Source organism: Prionailurus viverrinus, chromosome A2 (genome assembly GCF_022837055.1).
Source record: "Prionailurus viverrinus isolate Anna chromosome A2, UM_Priviv_1.0, whole genome shotgun sequence".
Classification (NCBI taxonomy): Eukaryota; Metazoa; Chordata; class Mammalia; order Carnivora; family Felidae; genus Prionailurus; species Prionailurus viverrinus.
In genome coordinates, this window is record NC_062562.1 from 9,353,777 (window position 1) to 9,380,010 (window position 26,234).

General features: G+C 53.3%; 1 protein-coding gene and 1 long non-coding RNA gene across 2 annotated transcripts; both read left to right on the top strand.

The window, feature by feature from the left end:
* Window positions 1-1,459: 1,459 nt before the first annotated feature.
* Window positions 1,460-23,597, top strand: ZNF333 (zinc finger protein 333). The gene is made up of 9 exons (XM_047842312.1): window positions 1,460-1,772; window positions 5,895-6,018; window positions 8,580-8,662; window positions 12,560-12,647; window positions 19,339-19,427; window positions 20,038-20,164; window positions 20,599-20,694; window positions 21,197-21,270; window positions 22,377-23,597. The coding sequence occupies exons 3-9, from the start codon at window positions 8,660-8,662 to the stop codon at window positions 23,472-23,474; spliced, it is 1,575 nt and encodes a 524-aa protein (XP_047698268.1). The 5' UTR covers window positions 1,460-1,772; window positions 5,895-6,018; window positions 8,580-8,659; the 3' UTR covers window positions 23,475-23,597.
* Window positions 23,598-23,826: 229 nt separating this feature from the next.
* On the top strand, window positions 23,827-25,603 carry LOC125156429 (uncharacterized). The gene is made up of 2 exons (XR_007148609.1): window positions 23,827-24,850; window positions 25,078-25,603. It is a non-coding gene; the product is annotated as an uncharacterized LOC125156429 (long non-coding RNA).
* The last annotated feature ends 631 nt before the right edge of the window (window positions 25,604-26,234 follow it).

Genomic DNA, 26,234 nt, shown 5'->3' on the forward strand with positions numbered 1-26,234 from the left:
TGAGGTTTGGGCAAGCGGCCCCCAGACCGAAGGACCAAGGACATATTCTTGCCCTGTTGGAGAGATGCGGGGGACGGTATACCTCGCCACAACCGTTAGCTTGCCAAGCAGTCTGCTCGACGGTCATGGCGTTTTTGGGCACAAGACACGTCAGCCCAGACTGGTGCCGCTGACGGGTGGCTGAATGACGACCTCACGAACACTGAATGCTTCGTACGCTTTGTATATATATGCAACACATCAGAGTATCTCTCTCTCAACCTTCCCTTTTTTCTATGTTTAACACACACACATGCACATCTACTTCCTTTTACTTAACACGACTTCTGAATTTTACCTACGTCTTCAACTTGTTTACTAGAAACCTATCTATTCTTAACACATCTGATGAGTTTCATGTCTTCCATTTGTATTCTTGTTTTCTACGGCAGAGACTGTCTCAATCTCTGGGACATTCCCGATTTTGACAATGTTAGCATTAGGGAGATACCATAGTGTCCTAACATAATTCTGGGAACAAACAGACCTCTTTAAAAAATTTTTTCATATGTATTTTTTATTTTGAGAGAGAGAAAGAGAGAGAGAGAGAATATGAATGGGGTAGAGGGATAGAGGGAGGGGAGAGGGAGAGAGAGAGAGAGGAAGAGAATGAATGGGGTAGACAGAGGTAGGGAGGGAGACAATCCAAAACAGTCTCCATGCTCAGTGTGGAGCCCAACATGGGGCTCGATCCCACAGCCCTGGGATCATGACCTGAGCCAAAATCAAGAGTCTGACCCTCAACCCACTAGGCCACCCAGGTGCCCCTCATCAGTTCTTTTTTTTAATTCTTCAGACATGAGCACATGCTCTGCACGATGTGTTGAGGTAGTTTTACTGGAATGGATCAACCTCATGTCTCTCCACATCTCCCCTCCAATTCTCCACTGGAACGCCCCTGCAGGAAGGCGCTTTGTAACCCTAGCATTTAGCATGTAGCAATCAACCGAAGCTGTCTCAGTATTTATTGAAAGGAATAATACCCCCTATGTGCCTGATACATAAAGAACATCAGGGAACTGGTTACAGTGGTTATTTCTGGAAAATTTTAGAGAGGGATTGAGACCCCCATTTGAACTTTCCCTGTGTGTGTATCATCTATACTATATAACACATCAGTTAAAAAAAACAAAAAGAGTCAGATCTTTTATTGTCTTGAACATTTTTTCACATGTTATTTTCAGTGAGAAAGGTAAACTGGAGGAGAAACAAAATATATAATCCTCATCTTAGAAGAAATTAGACTGAGAAAGAAATCCTACCTAGGGGTATGTTTTTGTAGCGGTGTGCGTTGACCCAAAGGATCAGAGCGGAGGTGGGAGGAGTTAAAACACTGAGCGTCCCAACTTGCCGGCGAGATCCCTCCCGTTTCCCCGCCCACCAAGCCCGGGACCCGCCCAATCCCCGCCCATCAGCCGAAGCCACGGCCCCAGCCCTGTCCGTCCGGCAAAGGCCCCACCTCTGCGTCCCCTCTCCAGGTCCAGTCCGACCCCATCCCAGAGCCTAACTTTCACCCCGCGGGGAAGGAAACGAGGACTTCTCCTCCGAGGCTGGATGAAAAAGGAGTCAACAGGTCTCTCACTGCCCGAAGCACCTCCGGCCCCGAGAGCCGCAGCGCCGGCCACTTCCGCTCCTGGCGTCCGGAAGCGGAAGTGCGCGGCTGCGGCCGACTGCGGCGGGTGTGCTGGGCCGCGCGGCGCGCCGCGGTGGGAGTGTCTCCGGCCGGTCTGCAGGTGCGGCCCGGCCCCTCGGGGAGGCGGGGAGGGCCCTGCGGGCGCGGGGAGGGGCCGAAGGGCCCAGGACAGCAGCCCCGGCCGCAGTGCCTGCCCCCAGCGGTCGCCCCGGGGGCCCGGAGGGGGTCCCGCACAGCTCGGCCTCGCAGCCGTCGTCCCCGACCCCCCCGGCTCGGGCCCCTTGCCCCGTGTCCCCGCGGGCGGGACTGTCGTCCCATCCATCGAAAGGGAAATCGCGGAGTACCGTCCAGGTCCCGCAGCTCAGGAAGGTGGTGCCACCAGGCGGCCCAGCCTTCTTCACCCGCCCTCCGGGATCTGTAGGCCCCTGCGGGATCTCCCCGGAGGCCAGGGAGCTGTTTATTAGTAATTCACGTTTCATTTCCTATGACGTTTCACGTCGTCTAGCTCTGCGACTGGAAAGTTAGGTCGGAGTCTGCACGTGCAGATTGGTGAGCGACTTGTCAAGCGAATGGAAAAGATGGATGATCCCTCTCTCAAGGGATGAATTAGATGACAGATTTTTGGTTTTGGTGATTGACGATTTGCAGCTCCTTAGCTTAGGGCTTGTTAGCTTTCCTTTCCTTTTTCCTTTCCTTTTCCTTTCCCTTTCCCTTCCCTTCCCCTTCCTCCCTTCCTCTCCCTCCCTTCCTTCCTTCCTAACTTCCTTCCTCCCTTCCTTTGAAAAGAGCTTTTAATTTGCCTGTGAGCATTCACTGCGAGATGAGGGGATCTTAAGAAAAGCTATTTCCCAGTTATGTCGCAAGTCTTATTACCATCAAGGAAAAGTCAGATTACTCACTTCTTTTCACGGCACATCCCACCCGAGTTACCCCAAGCCTATGAATGAATAACCACAAGCTCAAAGACGCGGGATTCTTGGAAAGAGATGAGGTAGCTTTGTTAGTACTGAGAATTGAAATTAAGTGGGCCATAAATGGGGTGTCTTTTTGAAATTTTAGGGTTAAAACTAACTTTCGAGACGTGAGGAAAAAAATTATTTCTGGAAGAAAATTGGACATCGGATTTCAATTTTACAGGAGAGGTGTTTGTTTTCAAAAAGAGCACAGGTCCTGCCTTGCCTTTCTGGAAAGACTTAACATTGTTTCTCAAAGGCATCTGAAAACTAGTGTTGGTTTATGTTATGTGAACAGGCATCTTAAGTCTTTTTTGTGTTGGATTTTGTGGTGTTCTGTCGTTGTTCTGTGTGTCCGTGCAGGTGCGTGCCTTCCTAGGCTAGCCATGCCGCATTGTTCTTGGGGAGTGTGGATTGTTTGGCACCTTTCCTTTGGGGTGCCCTCTGTGAACCGGGAAAAACAAAGTGACTGAAGTAGATACAGGACTTGCCCCTGTGGGCAAGTTTCTACTGTAATTATCTGCTTTATTCTCCTTTAAATTAATCATGAGCTGGGTGCTGTGGAAACGTGGAGCGGGAGAAATTGGGGAGGAGGTCAGGAAAAATATCTTACAAGGCACAAATGTTTGAATCCCCACCCCCCCGGCCCCCATGAGCTAGCTGCGTGTAGCTAGACAAGGGGTCGGCTGTAGGAGTGGGGAGGAGATTTGAGAGAACATTCCAGACACACAGTTCCTTAGGCAGGACTCGGCCTGGTGTGTTCCAGGAGCTGAGAAAAGACAGGGACAGCCGAGGTAGAGGAAACAAAGTGTGGAATGGTGGAGTCCGGTCGGAGAGGAGAGCAGGCCCTGAAGGCCATGGTCAAATCTGACCCAGTGCTGGCTTCCGTAAAAAACGTTTTATTGGAACACATTTGTTGCCGTGTGGTCTGTGGCTGCTCTTGTGCTAACACCACAGTCCAGTAGCTGCTTTAGAGGCCATTTGGCCCACAGCTGCCTAGATATTTACTGCCTGGACTTTTTAAGAAAATGTTTGCCAGCCCCTAATACGTAAAGTACTTAGTATGCATCAAGTGCTGTGGTGGTGGCAGGAGTTGGAGTCCTGAAAAAAAGTGGACCCAGGTTCGTACTTTGGGGATGTATGTGGTAGCTGGAGAGGGAGAGGCAGAACCACCTAAACAAGTAAATTAAAACTCGCAACTTGATCACAGCCGTGGAAGAAAAGTAGAGTCTGTTGGAGGTATTTTGAGGGAATGTAACGAGAGGGGAAATAATCCTTTTTTAAAAAATGTTTACTTATTTATCTTGAGAGAGACAGAGAATGAGCACAAGCAGGGGAGGAGCAGAGAGAGAGAGAGAGAGAGAGAGAGATTGAGAATCCCAAGCAGGCTCCACACTGTTAGTGAAGAGCACTGGACGCGGGGCTCGATCTCGCCCTGAGATCATGATCTGAGCCGAAGTCAAGGGTTGGATGTTTAACCGACTGAGCCACCGAGGTGCCCCTAATCCTTTTATTAATTTTTTTTAATGTTTACTCATTTTTGAAAGAGAGAGACAGAGCACAAGCAGGGGTGGGGTGGAGAGAGAGGGAGACACAGAATCCAAAGGAGGCTCCAGGCTCAGAGCTGTCAACACAGAGCCTGATGTGGGGCTTGAACTCACGAACTGCGAGATCACAATCCGAGCCGAAGTCGGACGCTCAACCGACTGAGCCACCCAGGCGCCCCTTTAATCCTTTTATTAGATGAGAGGAACCACCAGAAATGATCAGGGGCTATGGTCTGGAAGGTGGGTCTGGGCCCAGTATGTTGCTTATTGGGGAAGATTCCGTGTAAGGGTTTTGCTGGGCCTCCTTGCTGGAGACCCATGGAAGTGGGAGCACCTGGGCCAAACCCCTGTTCACTGCCCTGCTTCCACCCTGACCCCTTTCTCTTACCTTGGTTTCTTTTATTGCAGGGAGGACACCTAATGAGACCTTAAATCCTGGCACTGGTGTCATGGTGAGGGGGCTGGGAGAGTTGGAATTGTTGAGGGGGGGATAATTCTGTCCTCTGGGCCCTGTCCCCTCTCTCCCCACCCCAAAATGAGGAAGAAACGGGAGGGGTAGTGTGGAGCACCTTCTGCCTTGCCCCCGGGGACCTGGTGGCCTCTTTCAGTGCCTGGCCTCTGGAGGGATCTGGCTTGGGAGGAGGGTCCCCACAGTGACCCCGGGGGCTCTGAGCTGAACTCCAGAGTCTGACTGCAGAATGAGGTTCATTTAAATTTTTAAAAAATGTTTATTCATTTTTTTTGAGAGACCGAGCATGAGCAGGGGAGGGGGAGAGAGAGAGGGAGACATGGAATCCAAAGCAGGCTCCAGGCTCTGAGCCGTCAGCACGGAGCCCGATGCGGGGCTCGAACTCACGAACCGCGAGATCACGACCTGAGCCGAAGCCAGATGCCTAACCGACTGAGCCACGCAGGCGCCCCTGAATGAGGCTCATTTAGAGTCGGTAGCAGCAGAGCTCCACCGGGGCCATCCCTTGTGAGGACTCCCCAAACCACGCGTGTCTGTATACATTTAAATTAATTGAAATTCAGTAAAATTAAAGGTCAGTTTCTCAGGGGCCTGAGTCACATTTCTCAAGTGCTCAGTAGCTACGCACGCAGGGGGCTGTTCTCTTGGAAAGCACAGACAGAGAACATTCCCACCATTGCAGAGAGCTCGACCAGACCATGCTGAGCTCGAGGATTCTGAAATTAAAAGGCCGTTGAGTTTCTCAGGCGCAACGGAAGTCCTGTTTTAGCAACTCGTGAAAGGATTACAAAGTGCTTATGTGAGTCTGGGGAGGGGTTCTAGGGATTTCACGAAAATTATGTGATGGACCCCAAACTTTTGATGCCTTAAATAAGAAACGTAGGAAAAACTCTCCCTAGAGCCCAGAGATCGTCTCTGCAGTGGCGGCTGAAGTGGCGAAGAGAGCCAAAGCCCGCACTCTGGCATTTCTCCAAATGTTAGAAGCGAGGAAATGTCTGCTAGGGTGGCCATGTGATCCCTGTCCCGGTCACAGCAACGACTCACTGCTGTGGGTACGGCACAAAATGAGCCATGGAGATGGCCAAACAGATGGGGCATGGCGGCGTGCCAATGAAACTTGAAAAGACAGGAGGTGGGCCGGGTTTGTGGAGCCCTGCTGTGGAGACAGAGTCCTGAACGTTCTCCCTTCCCCGGTGATAACCAGTTGTCCTGCAGGTGGGTTTTGCTGAGCCAGGATACGTGTGTTGTTGTAGGAGTCAGTCACCTTTGAGGATGTGGCGGTGGGGCTCCTCCGGGAGTGGGCATTACTGGACGGTGCGCGGACGAACCTGTGCCGATACGTGATACTGGACAAGTGCAGGACTCTGGCCCCCAAGGGTAAGGCTGGCATCGGGCTGGTCCTTTTTCTTCTTCTTTTTTTCAAGTTTATTTTTTATTTATTTTGAGAGAGAGAGAGAGCAAGCAGGGGAAGGGCATAGAGAGCGGGAGAAAGAATCCTAAGCAGGCTCTGAGCTGTCAGCACAGAGCCCGATGCAGGGCTCGAGCCCACAAACGGCGATACCGTGACCCAAGCCAAAGGCAAGAGTCAGATGCTCAGCCGACTGAGCCATCCAGGCGTCCCGTGGCTGGTCCTTATATGCAGGTGCCTAATGCTTCTTAAGGGTCGGCTACGCAACCAAGGAAGGTTTGTGGGTATCTGCAGGATAAGAGCCTCATGCATGGCAGTGCATCCATTCTCCCCAGAGTCAGAACCGCGTGGGTCTCACTGAGCTTGGACTTGGGCTTCAGGGCTTCATCCCCATGGTGCAGAGAGGAGGGTATTTGCGGTTTGGGCCCTTGTGAAAGAGCTTCGCTGAGTTCATTGGAAATGGGGCGTGATCACTTTGCTACCCATGGTGGTCGCTCACCGCCAGGAGCTGAAGCCCACTGCCAACCCTCGCTCCCTCTCTGAGCACGGGCATCTTTGTCCAGGAGCGGGGACTCCACCACGCAAACCCAGTCTGGGCTCCCAGCTGGGGCCAGGGGCAGAGCTGAGGGCCCCGTGGGTGTGGGTGAGTGTGTGTGCGGTGCCCGCCGGGTTGGAGGGGGGCGGCGTGCTGGGAAGTGTCAGCCTGAGAGCGTTTCAGAGGCCCAAGGGGGAACGGGGCTCTTTGGGGTGACGTTTCTCTAGTGAGCTCCTTCAGTGTTCCTTCTCTTCTGCTGGCCTTCCTCTCCTACCTGTCTTTGGTCTCAGAAAAAGATCTGTTTGAATCTCTCTCTTTTAGTTTTTTAAGTGGAAATACTCACAAACCATAAAATTCACCCTTTTAATGTGTATGCAGTTCAGTGGTTTTTAGTATATTCACAACATGCAGCCATCACCAGTATCCGCCCCCCCCCCCCCCCCCCCCCCCCCCGCCACCTCCAACTGCTTTCTGTCTCTGGATTTGCCTGTTGTGGACGTTTTGTACAAATAGGATCACGTAAATGTGGCCTTTGGTCTCTCTTCTTTCCCTAGTGTGACGTTTTCCGTGTTCGTCCACACGTAGCATGTGTCCCAGCCTTGTTCCTTTTTACTGCTGAGTCCTGTTCCATTGTACGGGTAGACCACGTTTTGTTTGTCCAGTCATCTGCTGATGGGCATTTGGTTTGTTTTCACTTTTTTGGTTCTTGTGAGTAGTGTTGTGAACATTCACGTACCAGAGTTTATGTCTCCAGTTCTGTTCGGTTGATACTTAGGAGTGGAGTGGCCGGGTCATTGACTTAACTTTTTTTTTTTTGTTTAATCTTTTTTTTTTTTTTTTTCAAGGTTTTTTTTTTTTTTCCAACGTTTATTTATTTTTGGGACAGAGAGAGACAGAGCATGAACGGGAGAGGGGCAGAGAGAAAGGGAGACACAGAATCGGAAACAGGCTCCAGGCTCTGAGCCATCAGCCCAGAGCCTGACGCGGGGCTCGAACTCGCGGACCGCGAGATCGTGACCTGGCTGAAGTCGGATGCTTAACCGACTGCGCCACCCAGGCGCCCCTGTTTAATCTTTTTTTTAATGTTTACTTATTTTTGAGAGAGGGAGAGAGAGAGCACAAGCTGGGGAGGGACAGAGAGAGGGAGACACAGGATCCGAAGCAGGCTCCAGGCTCCGAGCTGTCAGCACAGAGCCCGACGCGGGGCTGGAACTCACAGACCGTGAGATCATGACCTGAGTGGAAGTTGGACGCCTTACCGACTGAGCCACCCAAGTGCCCCGTATACTTCAGTTTTTGAGGAACACCAAACTGCTCCCTCGGACAGGCGCACGCACCATTTTACATTCCCACCAGTGGTGGTAGAGAGTTCTGATTTCTCCACGTTATACCCACACTTACTGTCCAATCCCTCTTTTTTTTTGTTATTGTTTATTTATTTTGAGAGAGAGGGAGAGAGCATGAGCAGGAGAGGGGCAGAGAGAGGGAGAGAGAATCCCAAGCAGGCTCCACACTGCCAGTGCAGAGCCAGATGCGGGGCTCGATCCCACGACTGTGAGATCACGATCTGAGCCCAGATCAAGAGCCGGACGCTTAACCGACTGAACCACCCAGGCGCCCCTCCGGTTCCTCTTTAAATTGAACATTTCTGCTGTGTTCTTTGCCTAATTGCTTGCTACTTGTTTCTGTGATAATGCTGTCTTACTGGCGACATCTGTCTCCGTCTCCATGGGAAACAGCCTCTCATCCCGGCCCCCTGCCCTGGTCGCTGCCAAGTTCGTCACACGCCCATAGTCCTCAAGAGCCTCCCTTTGCTCACTGATGGCTTCTTGCCTTTCAGTATTGTCCCCAGTTGAGAGTCAATACTTCAAAAACAGTATTTTAAAACAGCGAATAAATAAATAAATAAATACACAAGTATATATTTTGGTCAGTTTCATACCCCTATTTGTTTCTGAAAGAACTTAACTTTTTTCCCCCCCCAATTCATTTTAGACTGGGACTCTCGACTCAAATCCCAAGCGTCTCCTCCCGTGCAGGATATTTTGGAGGGAAATTCATCCCCGGGTTTGCACATGGTAAGATTCACAGGGGCTTGTCCTTGTTCCCCCTCTTGGGAGAAGGTGAGTAGTACGTGGGTTGCAAATGCACACCAGGGCCAGGGGGCCGTGGGGGGGCACTTCCTCAAAGACATTCCCACGTCATGTGAAGCCGGTGCCCATGGCTCGTGAATTTGGACAAGCCTTGCCTGTCCCTCGAGACCCTTTCTTCCCGGAAGGTTCCCCTGAGTCAACATGTCCGTTAGCGGGAGTCAGACATCGGTCGTGTGCGGTGCGGTTCGCTCCTCAACAGTCACGGGAAACTCCTGCCTGCTGGAGAGGCCCCAAGGAAGTCGGGAACGGGAGAGAGCCCGCACTGCCCTGGAGCCTGCAGCCCACCTGAGTGAGGCGCACGTCTGAGCACGCTGCAAATGTGCCTCGGCGGGGAGGAGAGCAGCCCTGGGCACTTCACGGGTGTCAGCAAGGTTGCCCTCATCGCTCACCCGCTGCCAGGAGCAGACTCTGCCCGGAGAGTGGATTCGGCCACAGCCCGAACGCCTTCAGGAGGAACTCTAACCTGGACCTGACTGAGACAGCCCTGGGGGACAGCCACCCTGACTTATGTAAAGGATGTGAGAGCACTCTCGTGGATCGCTCCCCACTTAGGGGACATGTCGAGATCCCATGCTGGAAATCAGCCCTTGTCAAAGCGTGGAAAAGCCTTCAGAGATGGCTGGCACGTCCCAGTGCACCAGGGAACACACATCGGGCCCCCCAGCCCCCCATTTTGGCGCTGACTTCCTGCCTCCCCAAACTATAGGAATTTCCAAGGTTTGAGTCCCCAGACTTTTGGGGATTTCAAAGGTTAGGGTTCAGGTTTGGATAGAGGGACATACAGAGCCCAGTCTCCCCACCCCTACCCCCATCCCTACCCCCACCCCCACCCCCACCCCCACCCAAGGCTGGGCCTGTTTGTGCCAGAGTCAGTGAGATCTCTGGGCTCCCTCAGTCTGAGCCCCTCCACCACTGTCATGGCTGGTGTCAGTCTCACAGCGTCAGAGACGCTGGCTCAGTGGAGGGGGTGGCGTGGCCTGGATGGTAGAAACCTGCTTCATTCCTTTGCTCTGAGCATGCAGAGCCTCAACCCTGCACAGCCTGGTGTGGGCTGCAGGGCAGCGGAAACCCTCAGCCCTGCACGGCTCGCATCAGACCCCAGAGCAGCTGAGACCACCCCCCCTTCCCTGCCCAGGTCCTCCTCACTGTTGGTTCACGTTTTTGTTTAGGTGGAGAATGTCCTCCAGTAGCTGCTTGGGAAAGGGCGTGTTGCTTTTGAGGCCCTGAAAATATGTGAAAATATCTTACTGGAGCTGCCGGCTTGCAGGGGCCTCATCTGGCAGGATCGTTGTGGTAACCCCATGCAGAACATTCTGTGCATCATTACAGAGCCCTGGACTAATGCTTGTGCAGTGAAGGAATGAACACGGGTACCCCAGGCCTTCACCCCCCACCATGAGCAGATGGACCCTGTGAGGGAGGGAGCGAGGATGGCCCACATCTGTCCTCTCCAGTTTCTGTGGGCTCTTTCCTCTTAGTACGGGGTTCCAGCACCTTCCGCAGAGCTCCACCTTCAGCTCAGAAGCGAGCACCGAGTGTGGGAGAGGAGGGGCTTCTGCTGCATTGAGCCCCAGGAAGCAGGCGGTCGCAGAACGTTCTGAGCGGGGAGAGGAGGGCCACTCGGGCACGCACGTGCAGAAGTTGAGTGGTTCGTCACGAAGACACGTAGCTCGTAAGTGGTACGGCCACGTTTGGAGCTGGGAGTCCAATCCAGGCCTACCGCAGAGGTGCAGAGGTAGCCACTGGGACCTGCTGCCCGGGGGTCACACATCCTGCCACGCGGCTGAAGGCGCTGACTGTTGGGCTCGTCCTTCCGGGCTTCAGTGGGCCTTGTCCCAACGACTGAGGCCCCCATGGCGGCCCTGAGGCCTCCCCGTCATGGCTAGATAGGCCAGGGGAGGGCATGAGAGAGCTGGGGACTGCTCGCAGAAGAGTCCAGAGAGGAGGCTGCGGAAGGGGTGTCTCCGGGCTCAGTCCTGCTACCGTCCCAGCCGCCCTCCCCCGTGCCGTGTCTCCTCCATGCTGTTTCAGGGCACGGGGATGTTAGCTTGTGCGAGCGCTGGAGAAGGGCAGCGTTCAGAGGACGGGCTCTGGATGGCAGGGCAGATGTAGCCCAACTGTGGCCCGTAGGTAGGCCCCGTGATTGATGGATGCCAAATAGACAAACACAGGCTGAGAAAACACCGAACAACGTTCCTATTCAGAGCTAAGGGCTCCCAGCCTTCCTTGAGTGAAGCACGTTGCAGTGTCTCTGAGGGCCCGTGGCCTGACCTGCAGTCGGGCCCCCCACCCCAGAACCAGAAAAGGTCGGGTCCACCTCGGCGCCTGTGGCATGATTGGTCCTTGAGACCCTTGGTGGCTGGCGCTCACCGTGGAATAGGGGGAGTCACCGGATCTGAAGCTGCCAGACCTGCACACCTGACTTCTCACAGCACTGCCCCCAAACTGAGGGTCCCTCGGGCCCAGAACACACTCACTGCCGCCTCTGTCCTGCTCTGTCCCCTCCGTGCCTTCTCCTAGGGGCCGGGGCCAAACCTGAGGATGCACATCAGGCCCACAATTGGAGACAGAGAGACACCTTCGATTCCAGAAGACCAGCTAGCTCTCTGGCTGTCACCTTGGTCTTCTGGATATGTAGTAAGCCTGGGAGGAGGTTTGCTGTGAGGGCCGAGCCCCAGCCAGAAAGGCCTGGGCTTTGAGACTTCTGCAGATGGGGTCGCGGGGGGAGAGGGAGGAATCTAGGACCAACTCTTGGAAACTGGGGACAGGCTGGAGGCCCAGGCTCAGCTCCCTAGTAGGAACTACCACGTGGGTCCTGGCGTTCCTGTGTCCCCAGGGTGGTGGTGGCCCAGAGCAGGCCTCCAGGAGGAGTAAGCACCCAGGGCCTTGGCCCTGCCTCCCCTGGCCCAGCCTTTCTTCCTCCATTCCTTCCACTTTCACTCCCACCCTGTCCATGACCATGAAGCCTATAGGAATGAGTGATCGTGTGATCCCAGGTCTGGGTGGAGAGCCCAGGCTGGTGACTGAGCTCTTGGCTCAGGGTCCTGTGTTTCCACCCTAAGGTGGAGAGAGGATCAGAGAAGGACACTGTAAGGCATGCTTTGATTCTTCCCCCGGGGAGAAGGGCTGCCCCCACCTGCCCAGGCCCCTCACCTGTCCTGAGACACCTGCCACATTTTCTTTCCATCCACCACTAAGTCCTGGGAGTCCCCTCCCCGCCAAACGTAACTTATCTCTAACTGCTTCTGCTGTGCCCCCTGCCACCACCCTGCCCAGAGCCACTGTTAGTTCTCGGGGGCCCCTGGAACTGCTCCCTACAGGCCCCTGTTCCAACTGGGCCCCACCTTTGACACAGAGTCTAGAGACATCCCTTAGACATACAAGTCAGATGAGACACCTTTCCTGGGGAAGCAGCCACCAGTGGAGGAGAGTTCAGATCCTTTCTCTCACAACAGGGCTGCCTTCCGAGAATAACTTACTAACCATTCCTCGTGTGTCCAGGCCCACCTCCACATCACCACCCCCCCCCAGCCTGCTGGTCATCTACGCCCTTCTTTGCTCCAGCGTTTCCCCTGCTGCTGGAGGCGACTCCCCCCAAGGCGGCCCCCTCTCCATCCCATTTTGAAGTTGAAATTCTACCACAGGGTTGAGTGTTGTACTCATGAATTGGATTGGTCTGGACAGGCTAAATTGGGCATTGTCCCAATTTTACCATCGTGTGGCTCGGAGCAGGGTCAGTCTTGCAAATTCAGTCAGGGCGAATGGCTGTGAGCAGATTCCATCGACCGTGTGACCCTAATCTGTCCCTCTCACTGTGTCTAGGGGCGGAAGGCGGCCGCGCAGATTCAGAGGGTGGCTGTGCCGGTGCCTGCACTGAGTCTCCCTGAGCTGAGGATGGCTGGGGATTCTGGTGAGTGAGCACTGGCTGGAAATGGCAGCCCGAGGGCCTCCCATGTGCTGTGCTGTGTCTGGGAACTTGGATCTCCCGCCTTCATTTCCTGGGACAGCAGGCATTTCCTTGCCCCTTAAGGAGGATCCATAAAATCATGTCACCATTCTTTACATATTCAAGGGGAAAGGCACTTTCTCAGGATCGTGAGCTGGGATTCTTTCTGTGTGTTGTTGTTGTTGTTTTGTTTTTTTTTTTGGTCTTTGGTCTTTTTGTTCAGAAAGAGTAGATTCCATTCACCTGTGGCTAAGTCCAGACCTCTTTCTGGGCAAGGTTAAATTCTTCACTCCACAATTATGTTGGTGCTGAATTGACAGTCAAATTTACTCTAAATTGAATATGTTTTAACTGAGCTTATAAAAAATGAGGTTGAAACAGGCTGCATGTCCTGAGGAGTGGGGGGGAGGGGGGGTGGAATTAATTCCGGAGGACAAATGATATCTTAGCTTTAATTTCAAGGGATTTGCTTCCTTCCATCATTCCTTCTTTAAAAAAATTTTTTTTTATACATTTATTTAATTTTGAGAGAGAGAGACAGAACACTTGTCGGGGAGGGATAGAGAGAGAGGGAGACACAGAATCTGAAGCAGGCTCCAAGCTCCGAGCTGTTAGCACAGAGCCCGATGTGGGGCTTGAACTCCCAAACTGTGAGATCGTGACCTGAGCCGAAGTCGGACGCTTAACCGACCGAGCCACCCAGGCGCCCCTGCCTTGAAGTACTCTTAAGATACTTAGAGTACCTCATGCCTTTGAAGTACTCTTAAAATTTTTTTTTAATGTTTATTTTTGAGAGAGAGACAGAGACAGAGACAAGAGTGCGACCAGGGGGCGGGCAGAGAGAGAGGGAGACCCAGAATCCGAAGCAGGCTCCAGGCTCCGAGCTGTCAGCACAGAGCCCAATGCGGGGCTCGAACTCACAAGCTGTGAGATCATGATCAGAGCCGAAGTCAGACGCTTAACTGACTGAGCCACCCCGGCGCCCCTTGAAGTACTCTTAAAGTGCTTAGAGTACCCTGTACTTGAAGGGAAACACTTGGAATACTCCATGCTCTTGAAGGACTCTTGAAGTGCTGTAGTTGGCCACCCTGTGGTGAGACGGGCCCTGCGAGAGAATCTCAAACAAGACAGTGACCCCTCCCCTGTGGAGCTCACAGTCTGCCTGGGCAGTCAGATGTTTCAGTGAAGACCAGAATATGATGGAAGCATGTAACACAAGGACTTTATCTCGAAGGCCGAGCGGAGTTTCGGGAAATTTGAAGTCAGACCATGGGTTCTCACCTGCGGCACTGGCGACACTGGGACCAGATCATTCTCCTTGGGGGCGGGGGGCGCTTTCTGTGTGTTGTGGGGCCTCCACCCACTAGGTGTCAGTAGCATGTCCTGCATTAGCCAGCCAGGGCCGCCATAACACAAAGGGCCACAGACTGAGCAGCTCAAAGAAGAAACATTTGTTTTCTCACGGCTCTGGGGGCCAGAAGTCCGAGATCTAAGGGCTGTGATCTGTTCTGGGCATCTCTCCTTGGCTTGTAGATGGTTGTCTTGAGTTTTCTCTTTGTACGTGTCTGTGTTCAAGTTTTGTTCTTACAAGGACACCAGTCAGAGTGGATTAGGGCCCACCTAACTGGCCTCATTTTAGTTTGATTAGACCTCATGTCTGGATACGGTTATATTCTGAGGTGCTGGGTTTTGGAGGGGCACAAGGCCATAACAGGTCCTAGTCGTGACAGCCGAAAATGTCTCCAGAAGCTGTGACTGGTCCCTGCCTCTGCCCCCCAAGATCATACGCTGAAGTCCTAACCTCCCATCTGACAGTGTTGGAGACTGGGCCTTTAAGGAGGTGGCTAAGATTAGTTGAGGTCATAAGGGTTAAGCTCCAATCCCATAGAACTGGTGTCTTTATAGGAAGAGGGAGAGACACCACATTCTCTGCTGTGTGAGGACACAGTGAGAAGGCAGTTGTGTACAAGCCAGAAAGACAGCTCTCACCAGAACCCGACCATGCTGGCACCCAGCCTCCAGAACTGGGAGGAAGTATTTTTTTTTTTAATTTTTTAAATGTTTTTATTTATTTTTGAGAGAGAGAGAGAGAGAGAGAGAGAGTGAGCACGAGCGGGGGAGGGGCAGAGAGAGAGAGGGAGATACAGAATCCCAAGCAGGCTCCAGGCTCTGAGCTGTCAGCACAGAGCCCGACGCGGGCTCGAACCCGTGAACTACAAGATCATGACCTGAGCTGAAGTTGGGCACTCAACCGACTGAGCCGCCCAGGCGCCCCAGTAATTTTTTTTTAAAGTTTATTTATTTTGAGAGAGTGCATAGGAGGGGCAGGAGAGAGAGAGAGACAGAGAGAGGGAATCCCAAGCACTGTCATTGTAGAATCCAATGCAGGGCTCAAACTCATGAACTTCAAGACCATGACCTAAGCCAAAATCAAGAGTCAGACACGTAAATGACTGAGCCACCGAGGTGCCCTGGAAGTAAATTTCTACTGTTTCAGCCCCCCTGTCTGTGGTATCTTGTTATGTAGCAGATCTGACCAAGATACCAGACTGCCATGTGCCCCCTGGGGGACGAGTATTGGCTTAGACCGTGATGCGCGATTACTGTATCATTTAGGTTGGCAAGATGTTGGGCTGTTTAGAGAAGGTTTGGGGGGGAGGATTTCAGGCCTAGAAATGGCATCTGGAAAATTCCTTGCGGGGCAGAGAGGCCGGGGTGCCCAGGGGCCCACAGAAGGCTGTGCAAAGGGAGCAGAGGGAAGGGGAGCGTGGTGTGAGCTGACTAGAGAGGGTGGGGCTCTGGAACATTCAGGCCTGGAAGCATGAATCCTGGCCTGTGTCCTTAGGCTGCTGGGAGCCAGGGATGTGTTTGGGTGAGCAGTGCTGTGCATCTGTGGTTTTAGCAGAACCCTCCAGCACCTGGGGGGTGACAGGGCCTCAGGGAGGGTGGAGGGGTGCGTGGAGGCAGTGAGGAACAGAGTGGTCGTGGCCTAGGCCCCAGGTGAGTGTGGAGTGGGTGTGGCGGGGTCCCTGAGACCGTACCCGGTCATGGCCATTTGCTAGGAAACCCAGGCCTCGGCCTGCAGTCGTGCTTAGGGTGGCGATTTATCACAGCGAAGGGACACAGAGCTGAGTCCTTGGCGCATGAGGTGAAGTCTGGAGGAGTCCAGGCCCGAGCTTCCGGAATCCTCTCCCAGTGGAGTCACACAGGACGTGCTTAATACCCCCTGCAGCAAGCCGTGACAACACATGTGAGGTGATGTCTACCAGGGGAGCTCAGTAGAGGCTCAGAGCGCAGGTTTTCACTCGGGGCTGGTCACAAAGGCACCCTTGACTCTGCCTTGAAGTACTCTTAAGTCAGGCGTGCACCTGACTCTGGTCAGCATGTCCCAGCCTCCCGGAAGGAAAGCAGGCGTTCGGCACAAACCCCAGTGTTCATAGAAGGAATTTAAGCAGGGTGAGCCCCTCTCACCAGTTAAGGCGCTGGGAACCCTCTCAAGATCCGTGTTCCCAAGGGCCGCCAGTCAGGCCTGTGGGGTTAGCTTTGGTCTCCACAGTAGGGAATTGCGGAGTGATTTAAGGCCTGTGCGGGAGGTTGAGTTGAGATAATTTGCTGAGTCCCGTATACTTTCATTTACCAGACAATCTGGAGCATTCCTGTACCAAGTGGGGCGGGGGGCGGTGAAAGGAGAGGGGCCCAGGCTTGTTTTCGCGAAGCTTCCAATCCCACGAAGGTGGCGGAAAATACACACCTAAGGCAGCAGATAACCACGTGGTACAAATAGGTGAGGGCTGTGAGGAAAGGGGGCCGGTCCTTCTAGAGAAAGGAAGGACACTGGGGAGGGGGAGGGGGAGGTGCTCTGAGGGAGTGACCTTTCAGTGGACTCAGAAAGGAAAGGCCTGATGTGGCATTAGCCACAGTGAGGACAGGGGTAGGAGGAAGGGGAGTGGCGGGGGGGGGGGGGGGCTCCCTGTAGAGATGGCGGCACGGAGTTTCTTTTTTTGGATTACTTGTTGGGGTCTGGAGAGCGTCAGGGAGGGGTGAGAGGCGAGGATATCACTTCCTGAGATCAGGGGCACTGGAAAGAGAACAGGCTTTGAGAATGAGGCGATGAGCACATATTTTGGGGAGGGAGGGCACGAGACAACAGAAATTCACGTCTCGCGGTTCTGGAGGCCAGAAGTCTGAGATCAGGGTGCTGGTGGGGCCGTGCTGCCTGCGAGGCCTGGAGGGAGGCTCCTTCCTGGCATCCGGTGGCGGCTGGCAGTCCCTTGGCCTGAAGTTACATGGCTCTGGTCTCGGCCTGCATCGTCACGTGGCCTTCTCCCCTCGTATGTCCCTGCTTCTGTCTTTCCTCCTCTTAGGACACCAGTCATATTGGGTTTGGGGCCCTCCCGACTCCAGTGTGACTTCGTCTTAGCTAATCACACCTGCCAAGACCCTCTTCCCAAGTAAGGTCACGTTTTGAGGTACTGGGGAGGTTACGACTCCATAACTCGGGAGGGCGCAATTCAACCCATGACGGTCTGCCCTCTGTACCCCCCCAACTGAATTCATGTCCTCCCCAGATACCAAGTACACTCAGATGATCTTGACACCCCCAGAGTGGGTGTCTTGACACCCACTTCAGCATCGACTCCCAAGTCCCAAATCTCATCAGCTCAGAAAAGTCCTTGTGTCCTCATACGAATCATCCAAACCAGGCGTGGGTGAGATTCAGGGTGTGGTCCGTCCCGGGGGGCAAAATTCTTCATCTGTGAACCTGTGAACCGAGGAAACAAGTCCTATGCTCCCATAATGCAGTGGTGGGACACGCACCGGGTGCTTGTTCCCTCCCCCGAAGGGAGAGAAAGAAGAGATCATGGGTCCCAAGCAAGCTCCAAACCCAGAAGGGCAAGTTCAAGGCTTGATGGCAATCCTCTGCTTGTGGTGGTGGTGGTGGGGGGGCGAGGGGAGGAGGGGGGCAGTAGTCCCACCCCCAGCTCACTGAGTCCCCAGGACAAATGAGTGGGGACACGAGCTGATGGTGTGCAGGTGGGTCTGGAGTTGAGGGGGGAGAGTCAGCCCGGGGTCTGGGCCTGGTCAGGCCGTGAGGCTGCCTGCTGAGGCAGAGGCTAAGGGGAGTGAGGACAGGGGTCACAGTCTCGTGAGGGGCGGAGGAGGGTCTTGTACGGAGGAGGCTGGGGCCGTGGTCACTGAAGCCCCCGGGGTGGTGGGCCCCAGGATGGAGGGCCGAATACACGACTGGATCCCCACCGCAGATGGGGGTCGCTGGTGGTCCGAGTGCGGTGCCTGTCCTTGTGATCATGAGTGAGCGGGAGGTGAGGAAAGGGACACAGAGGATTGGTTGCCCACGGCGGGGAAGCAAAAAACATTATGCATTATGTAGAGGGAAAAGCAGAGTGTTGTGGCTTAAATTGCGGTGCCCCCCAAAAGATCCATTGAAGTCCTAACCACCGGTACCCGTGACCGGGACTGAGACCTTACTTGGAAATAGGGTCTGTGCAGCTGCAGGTTAAGATGAGGTCGTGATGCGGGGCCCAGAATGACTGGTGTCCTTTTAAGGAGAAAAACCAGGTGCAGACAGGGACACTCGGGAGAGGACGGTCATGTGATGACAGGTGCATAGATCAGAGGGACGCAGCTGCCGGCCAAGGAGCACCCAGGATTCTGGACAGTCGCCGCCAGAAGCCAGGAGGAGGCGAGGAGGGATTCTACCCAGAGTCTCGGAGGGAGTGAAGCCCTGCCGCCACCTTGGTCTTGGACTTGTGGCCTCCGGAGCTGAGACAGAAGATGTATCTGGGGTTTTGAGCCTCTCAGTTGGCGGTGCTTGGTTACAGCAGCCCCAGGAAAGGCATACATGGGGTCAGAGATTGGACGTGGGTCAGGGTGCTGTGTTTTTGTTTTTTTTAATGATTAGATGCAATTAATTTTCTTCATTTGCATGATATGCTTTATTTTTCAGTTCAGGATTAGTTCCCAGGGGGAAAGGTCCCATGGCAGGGGGAGGTGAGCATGTAGGGAGACAAGGGATGGTGGGGGAGGTCACTCACTCACCTGTCACGGGCCCCGGGTGGATGGAGGGGTGTGGTGGATTTGAAGGCAGGAAGGGGAGATCCTTCCTTCTCGCAGGCAGACCCCTGGGGTGGTGGCCGCTTCTCTGGCCCCTGCTTGTGCTAAGTCCTGGGCTGCCCCTGGCCCTGCAGAGTAGGGCAGAGGAAGGAGCTGAGTGGCTTGGGAGAGAATGCTGACCCAGGGCTGAATCAAGGGGCAGTGGGGGTGCCCCAGAAACCCCAGGGTCTGTCGACTTGGGACTGTATATAACTCTAGAGATTTGGAACGGAAGCAACATGTGCATATATGTGCGTGTTTGCACGTGTGTCCGTGTGTCTGTCTGTTTCTGTGCGTGTGTACTCATCCGTGTGTGTCTGTGCGTCCGTGTCTCCGTGCATGCGTGTGTGAATGCATGCACGTGTGTGTCCTCGTGTGTGTGCACGTGTGCCTAAGCACGCAAGTGTGTGTGTGTGTGTGTGTGTGTGTCGTACATGCGTGTGCATACGTGTGTGCACCTGTGGTCACTTCACCGTTTTGGGGCGGACAGCCCAGGGGTCCTGTGGGTGTGCTCACTGGGCCTCCTGGCTGCCCTCTCCTGTAGCTCTGCTTGCCCAGGACCCCGCCTGGCTCCGGAAGGAGAACACAGAGGGGGAGTCTGTGGCTCCTGGGATGCTGCTCAGCTGTCCGCAGGTGAGTAGGAAACCCCTGTTGCTCTGATTCTCCTCCCTTGGCCTGGAGCTTCTCGCCCCCACAGGGCTGGTGTCCAGGCTCCTAGGCCCTGGGCCTCTTATAGTGTCAGAATCGGGGTGGGGGGAGGGATGTGGGGGCAGTCCAGGTGGTGATCCCACCTCTTCGTTCAGACCTTCCCTAGCCGAGGAGTGCCTGGTTCTACTGGGCACCAGGAGGGAAAACAGCAAGGTTGTGAGCTGTCCTTGTTCGCTAGTCCTCACGGTTTCCTGGGACAGATAGTGGTCATTTACCACATGTTTCTCTCTTGTCTGCCACGTGCTCAGGCCTGTGGGACCCTGGAGCCGGAGGGGAATAAAACTGCCGTGGCTTCCCAGCTGGTAGCTAAGTCCTTCGATGCCACACCTCTGGATGCTGTCCCTCGGGGACAAATGTGCAGATGGAGGAGAGTTCTAGTTCTGGGGCCTGAGCCAAGGGGCAGCCTCCGAGAGACCTCAGGGCCCCGTGTGACAATCCTCTGCACGGTCTTCCTTCCCCAGGCCGGCCCCTCACTAGCCTCTTGGGTACTGGTGGGGGTGCCCCCTGGCTGAGCCGGGACGGGTGTGTGTTTCAGGAACCAGTCACCTTCGAGGATGTGGCTGTGTTGTTCACTCCGGAAGAATGGATGTTTCTAGACTCTGCCCAGAGAAGCCTGTACAGAGATGTGATGCTGGAGAACTATAGGAACCTGGCCTCTGTGGGTAAGGCCAGCTCCGTGGCTTCACCCACATACCCATGCAGCCCCTACGGGTTCCCGGAATTGTGCCGGTTTGGGAAATAGGTGAAAAAAGAGAAATCCTGCCCTCACGGTGCTTACGGTCTAGCAGCTTCCCTGTGGCGATGGAGGTCTCTCTGCTGCTTTCTGTTTCTCCACGGTTAAAAGTGTCTGGACTTTTCTGGTGCCTCTCTGAGTCAGGCCCTGGGTTTTGGGGACCAGAGAATCCCATTATCCTTTGGGACCCAGTGAGGGAGCTTGTACTTTGGCCCCCTAGTGGAAGGGCCCGACTGTGCCCATCGGAATTTAGGGGTGCTCATTTTGTTCTTCCCATCTCCGGTGCCCCCTAAAGACGTCAGGATACGGGCCCCGGTTTACCGGCAGGCACGGCTCACGCCCCGCGTATTTCCCCACGAGCAGGAGATCAGCTCGGCAAATTCAGTTCGTTTCCCCATTTGGAGCAAGGAGAAGAGTGGTGGCCGACGGAGAGAAGAGTCTTCCCGGGAAGCTGCCCAGGTGACGCTTTCAGTGACCTTGACGAAGCCGCTCTACTGGATGCCACCGCCTTCCCTTTTTATCCCGAATACTTTACTCTGGTTTCACAGGATGATTTGTCCTGCCTGCTCGTCACCTTGGTCACCTCCATGTGTCTGTTTTATCCTGTGTGTGTTTTCCGCGGACGTAGCGTGTGCATGTTTTATCCGGTGCCTCCCCGCCCCCCGTACGTTCTTGCTGACACTTTCTCTCAATTTCGGCCTCAACCTTCATAGGCTCCTTTCTCAGTAACTTATCTACCATTTCTAATCCTTGTTGCTGTGGTTACATAGCTCCTTACAGAGCCAGATGCCTTAACGTTTCCTGGACAGTCTGATGCATCCCTCCCCTTCCCAGTTTCTTCCCGTAGTCAGAATCAGTATTAAGAAAACACAAAACTCCACATGCCCCGCTTATTCTTTTGGTTGCCCTGTTTGTACACTTTTCTCTGTGCACTTACTTTTTCCTTCCTTGTCCATTTCAGAACCTTCGCTTCCACCCCAAGGTTCGATTCCTAAGCAAGGTATTTTTGCAGAGATTTCCGTTGGCATGGAAAGGGTAAGGCACCCCAGGAGCATTCTCGGTTCTGTTGTAGGACGAGTCTGGGGTTGCTGCAGGTTAGGAAAGCAGGGCTGCCTGGCTGGCTCATTCGGAGGAGCCTCCGACTCTTGACCTCGGGGTGGCGAGTTTGAGCCCCATGTTGGGTGTAGACATTGTTTAAATCAATCAATCTTTTTTTAAAAAAAAATTTTTTTTTCAACGTTTATTTATTTTTGGGACAGAGAGAGACAGAGCATGAATGGGGGAGGGGCAGAGAGAGAGGGAGACACAGAATTGGAAACAGGCTCCAGGCTCCGAGCCATCAGCCCAGAGCCCGACGCGGGGCTCGAACTCACGGGCCGCGAGATCGTGACCTGGCTGAAGTCGGACGCTTAACCGACTGCGCCACCCAGGCGCCCCTAAAAAAATTTTTTTAATGTTTGTTTATTATTGAGAGACAGAGCACGAGCAGGGAAGGGACAGAGAGAGAGGGAGACACAGAATCTGAAGCAGGCTCCAGGCTCTGAGCCGTCAGCACAGAGCCTGATGCGGGGCTCGAACTCACGGACCTTGAGATCATGACCCGAGCCGAAGTCGGATGCTTAACTGACTGAACCCCCCCGGGCGCCCCAAATAAATCAATCTTAAGAAAGAAAGAAAGAAAGAAATAGCATGAGGCCAGAGAGAGAGAGAGAGAGATTGATTCAAGGTGAGTGGTGCTCACCCAGGAGAACACAGTGTCCTGGGAGAGAGTCTGTGAAAGTCATGAATTGGGGAAAACTCTATGTGTAGATTAAGGCATGTGTCTTCGCAGAGTTCCCACAGGCAACCGCTTGCACCAGTGAACAGGTACCAAGTGTTTAAGGCTCCGTGTGGCTTTAACTCGGCAAAACTCTGCATCTGAGAGGCCTCATGAAAGTAAAGACAGTGACAGTGCTTTGTGGGCAGCATCCCCTTGAAGGGACTCGGGGCGGAAATGGTCCAGACTCACTAAGAGAGTAGATACTAAAAGGCATCTACGCCTCGGCTGTTGATACCTTTCCCCTACGCCCAGTTGCCCCCCGGGGGAGAATGTCTGTGAACGTAATAAAGCCTCAGGTCTTCGTATTTTCCTCCATTGACAGGGGCGGCCTCAGACGGGAGAAAACCTCTACGAACCTAGTGAACTCGGAAAACCCTCGCCCTGCGCCCGACCGCTTTTTCAGTACCGGAGCGTTCGTGCTGGAGGCGACCCCTGCGAATGCCCAGAGAGCGGAAGATCCTTCTTCCAGCCCGCTCGGCTCCTCGCGCCTGAGAAGATCCGCCGTGGGGACAGAACCTTCGCGTGTCGCCAGTGTGAGAAGTCCTTCAGATACAGCTCCGACCTGATCAGGCACGAGAAGACCCACACCGCGGAGAAGTGCTTTGAGTGTCACGAGTGTCGGCAGACCTTCAAGTACTCCTCGAATCTGCGGCGCCACCTGAGGACTCACACCGGAGAGAAGCCCTTCGAGTGTGCCCAGTGTGGGAAAACCTTCACTAGGAACTTCAACCTGATTTTGCACCAGAGAAACCACACGGGCGAGAAGCCCTACGCATGTAAGGACTGTGGGAAAGCCTTCAATCAGCCGTCCTCCCTGCGGAGCCACGTGAGGACTCACACCGGCGAGAAGCCCTTCGGGTGCAGTCAGTGTGGGAAAGCCTTCAGGGAGCACTCGTCACTGAAGACGCACCTGCGAACGCACACCCGGGAGAAGCCGTACGAATGCGGCCAGTGCGGGAAGCCCTTCCGGACGAGCACGCACCTGAACGTGCACAAGAGGATACACACCGGGGAGAAGCTGTACGAGTGCGCTACGTGCGGCCAGGTGCTGAGTCGCCTCTCGACCCTCAAGAGTCACATGCGAACCCACACCGGAGAGAAGCCCTATGCGTGCCAGGAGTGCGGGCGCGCCTTCAGTGAACCTTCGTCCCTCCGGAAACACGCGAGGACCCACACGGGCAAGAAGCCCTACGCGTGTCAGGAGTGCGGGCGCGCCTTTGGTCAGTCTTCACACCTTATCGTGCACGTGAGGACCCACACCGCAGGGAGGCCCTACGCGTGCAGTCAGTGTGAGAAGGCCTTCAGGCACAGCTCTTCGCTCGCCGTGCATAAAAGGGTTCATGCCGGGAGAGAAAGCGCTAAGAGCGGTGGCCTGCCTCTATCAGTGTCCCAGCCGTATGTCGGGCCCCTTGCTGATTAATGTTCGACTTTTATTTTTTTAATTTAATTTTTTAATTATCTGAGAGAGAGAGAGAGAGAGAGAGAGAGAGAGAGAGAATGCACGTGCATGGGGGAGGAGCAGAGAGAGAGAATCTTTTTTTTTTTTTTTTTTTTAGTATTTATTTTTGAGGGAGAGAGAGACAGAGTGCGAGTGGAGGAGGGGCAGAGAGAGAGACACACACAGAATCCAAAGCAGGCTCCGGGCTCCGAGCTGTGAGCACAGAGCCCGATGCGGGGCTCGAACCCATCGAGACGTCTCATCGAGACGTGAGATCACCACCTGAGCCGAAATCGGTCGCTTAACCGACTGAGCCACCCAGGCGCTCTGGGAGAGAGAGAATCTCATGCGGGTGTGGAGCCTGATGCGGGACTCGATCCCACAACCCTGGGATCATGACCTGAGCCGAAACCAAGAGTCGGACGCTCTACCGACTGAGCCACCCAGGCGCCCTCCAAGTTTTCTAAAAGTATAAACGTTCCAGGCCGTCATCCTCTCTCGTGGCACTCGTTTGGCCACATTCCATGTTTTGATGTGTAATATTTTCATTTTGGTTGAAATCTAAGTATTGTCTTAGTTTCTGTTACCACTTATTCTTTGGCCCATGAGTGATCTGTAATTAGATTTTAAAACCATGGGATGTGGATATATTTTTCTAGAGGTATAATTACTCCTAGCGAAATGCATAAACCTTAAGTGTACAGCTGGAGGAGTCTGACAGGTTCGTACGTATGTTCATGTCACCAACCCACCATTCAAGGTATACAACATTTCTGTCATTCTGGAAAGTTCCTGCATGTGTATGGGTGTTTTGTTTTGTTTTGTTTTTTTTTTTAGTTGCCTTTTTGTTGTTGGTTTTTAATTTAATTACATTGTGAGCAGAAAATGTGGTCTTTATGTTATTGAATATTGGGTATCTGTTTTGTTTTTAACGTGGCATATCCTGCTAGTTGCCTATCAAAATTGCCCCTTGTTCCTTAAAAAACAACTTAGGTTTTTCTTGTTCAGGTTGGTACAATGAGCTCTTGAAAAACCCCGTACCTCCCAGCCTCCTCCTTGCAGCTAGGGGACGCCACGGCCCCCCCCAGTCCCGGCCATTCTAAGTATGAGAAGTCATTGGGTGTGATTCCGGGGAAGGATGTTGCAAAGGAACATTTAGCCAGATCCCTCCACTTCTTGGCCTTTGTACAAACAGACATGATGCCCAGTGCTCGAGAAGCCATCCCACGGCCATGAGGGTAAAGGCTGCAGCTGAAGAGAGTGTAGCCAGACCTCACGACCATCCTGGCTCCCCGGCTGGTATCTTTGTGTGGCTGTCCCGGACTGTTTGTTTCTGGATATCTTGTTACATGGAAAAGGTGCACTTCTTACTGGCACAGGACATTGCTGCTTTGGGGAGGGGGCCGGGGAGGGGAGGGATGGGTTTATTACGGCCGAATGCTGTATCCAGCTGGTGCACTTAGTGTGTGGTCAGTTGTCATAAATGCTTCCTGTGTCGCTGAAGCCAATGTATTGTATTCTGCATATAGAATACAATCCGCTAGATCGTATTATTTGTGTTTCAAAATCTTCTCCACATTTATAGGTATTGGTCTCTATCTTCGTCTGTTCGGGCCGCATAACAAAAATACCATAGACTGGATGGCTTATAAACAGCAGAACTTTCTTCTCAGAGTTCTGGAGGCTGGAGTCTGAGATCGGGATGCTGGCAGATTTGATGTCTGGTGAGGCCTGCTTCGTGGTTCGTAGATGGCTGTCTTCTTGCCTGTGTCCTCCTCACATGGCAGAAAGAGAGCAAGGGAGCTCGTGGGGGTGTCTCTTATAAAGGCACCAGTCCCATTCCTGAGGGCTGCACCCTTTTGATCTCATCACCTCCCTCCTTATACCATCACAGGGTGGGAATCAGGCTTCAGAATGTGAATGGAGGGTGGGGCACAGACATGAATTATTCAGTCCCTGTCCGTATCCCGTATCCGTCTTTGATCTGTTAACCAGAAGAGCTATGTTAAACTCTCCCACCATGGTTGCTGAATAAATCTTGTAATGCTGTCAGTTTTGAAATTTATATATTTTGAAGCAGTCAAATTAAATGAGAAGGTTTTTATATTTTATGTGTCAGCAAATTGTTCCTGTTATTCTCACAGTGACCATCCTTCTCCCTAGTGATGAATATTCAACTCTTCATTTTTTTTTTTTACTATCATTATTTTTTTTAACGTTTATTTATTTTTGGGACAGAGAGAGACAGAGCATGAACGGGGGAGGGGCAGAGAGAGAGGGAGACACAGAATCGGAAACAGGCTCCAGGCTCTGAGCCATCAGCCCAGAGCCCGACACGGGGCTCGAACTCACGGACCGCGAGATGGCGACCTGAGCTGAAGTCGGACGCCCAACCGACTGAGCCACCCAGGCGCCCCTTCAACTCTTCATTTTTATATTAGCAAGTCATTATTTGGAGCTTACTGGTAATAGATAGTAGATCTAACTTGAATCTTATTTAAAAGAAACTTGAATCTTATTTAAAAAATTGAATCTTGACTCTTATTTAAACTTGAATCTTATTTAAAAAAAATTTTTTTTAATGTTTATTTATTTTTGAGAGAGACAGAGACAGAATGCGAGTGGGTTAGGGGCAGAGAGAGGGGAGACACAGAATCGGAAGCAGGCTCCAGGCTCTGAGCTGTCAGCTCAGAGCCCAATGAGGGGCTCGAACTCACGAGCTGTGAGATCATGACCTGAGCC

What these genes read in the sequence shown, in the direction of transcription:
- ZNF333 (XM_047842312.1), top strand. An exon ending in TAGGAACCTGGCCTCTGTGG is followed by an intron (nt 20,165 to 20,598) that starts GTAAGGCCAGCT and finishes CCCCACGAGCAG; the next exon opens with GAGATCAGCTCGGCAAATTC. An exon ending in CTTCCCGGGAAGCTGCCCAG is followed by an intron (nt 20,695 to 21,196) that starts GTGACGCTTTCA and finishes TGTCCATTTCAG; the next exon opens with AACCTTCGCTTCCACCCCAA.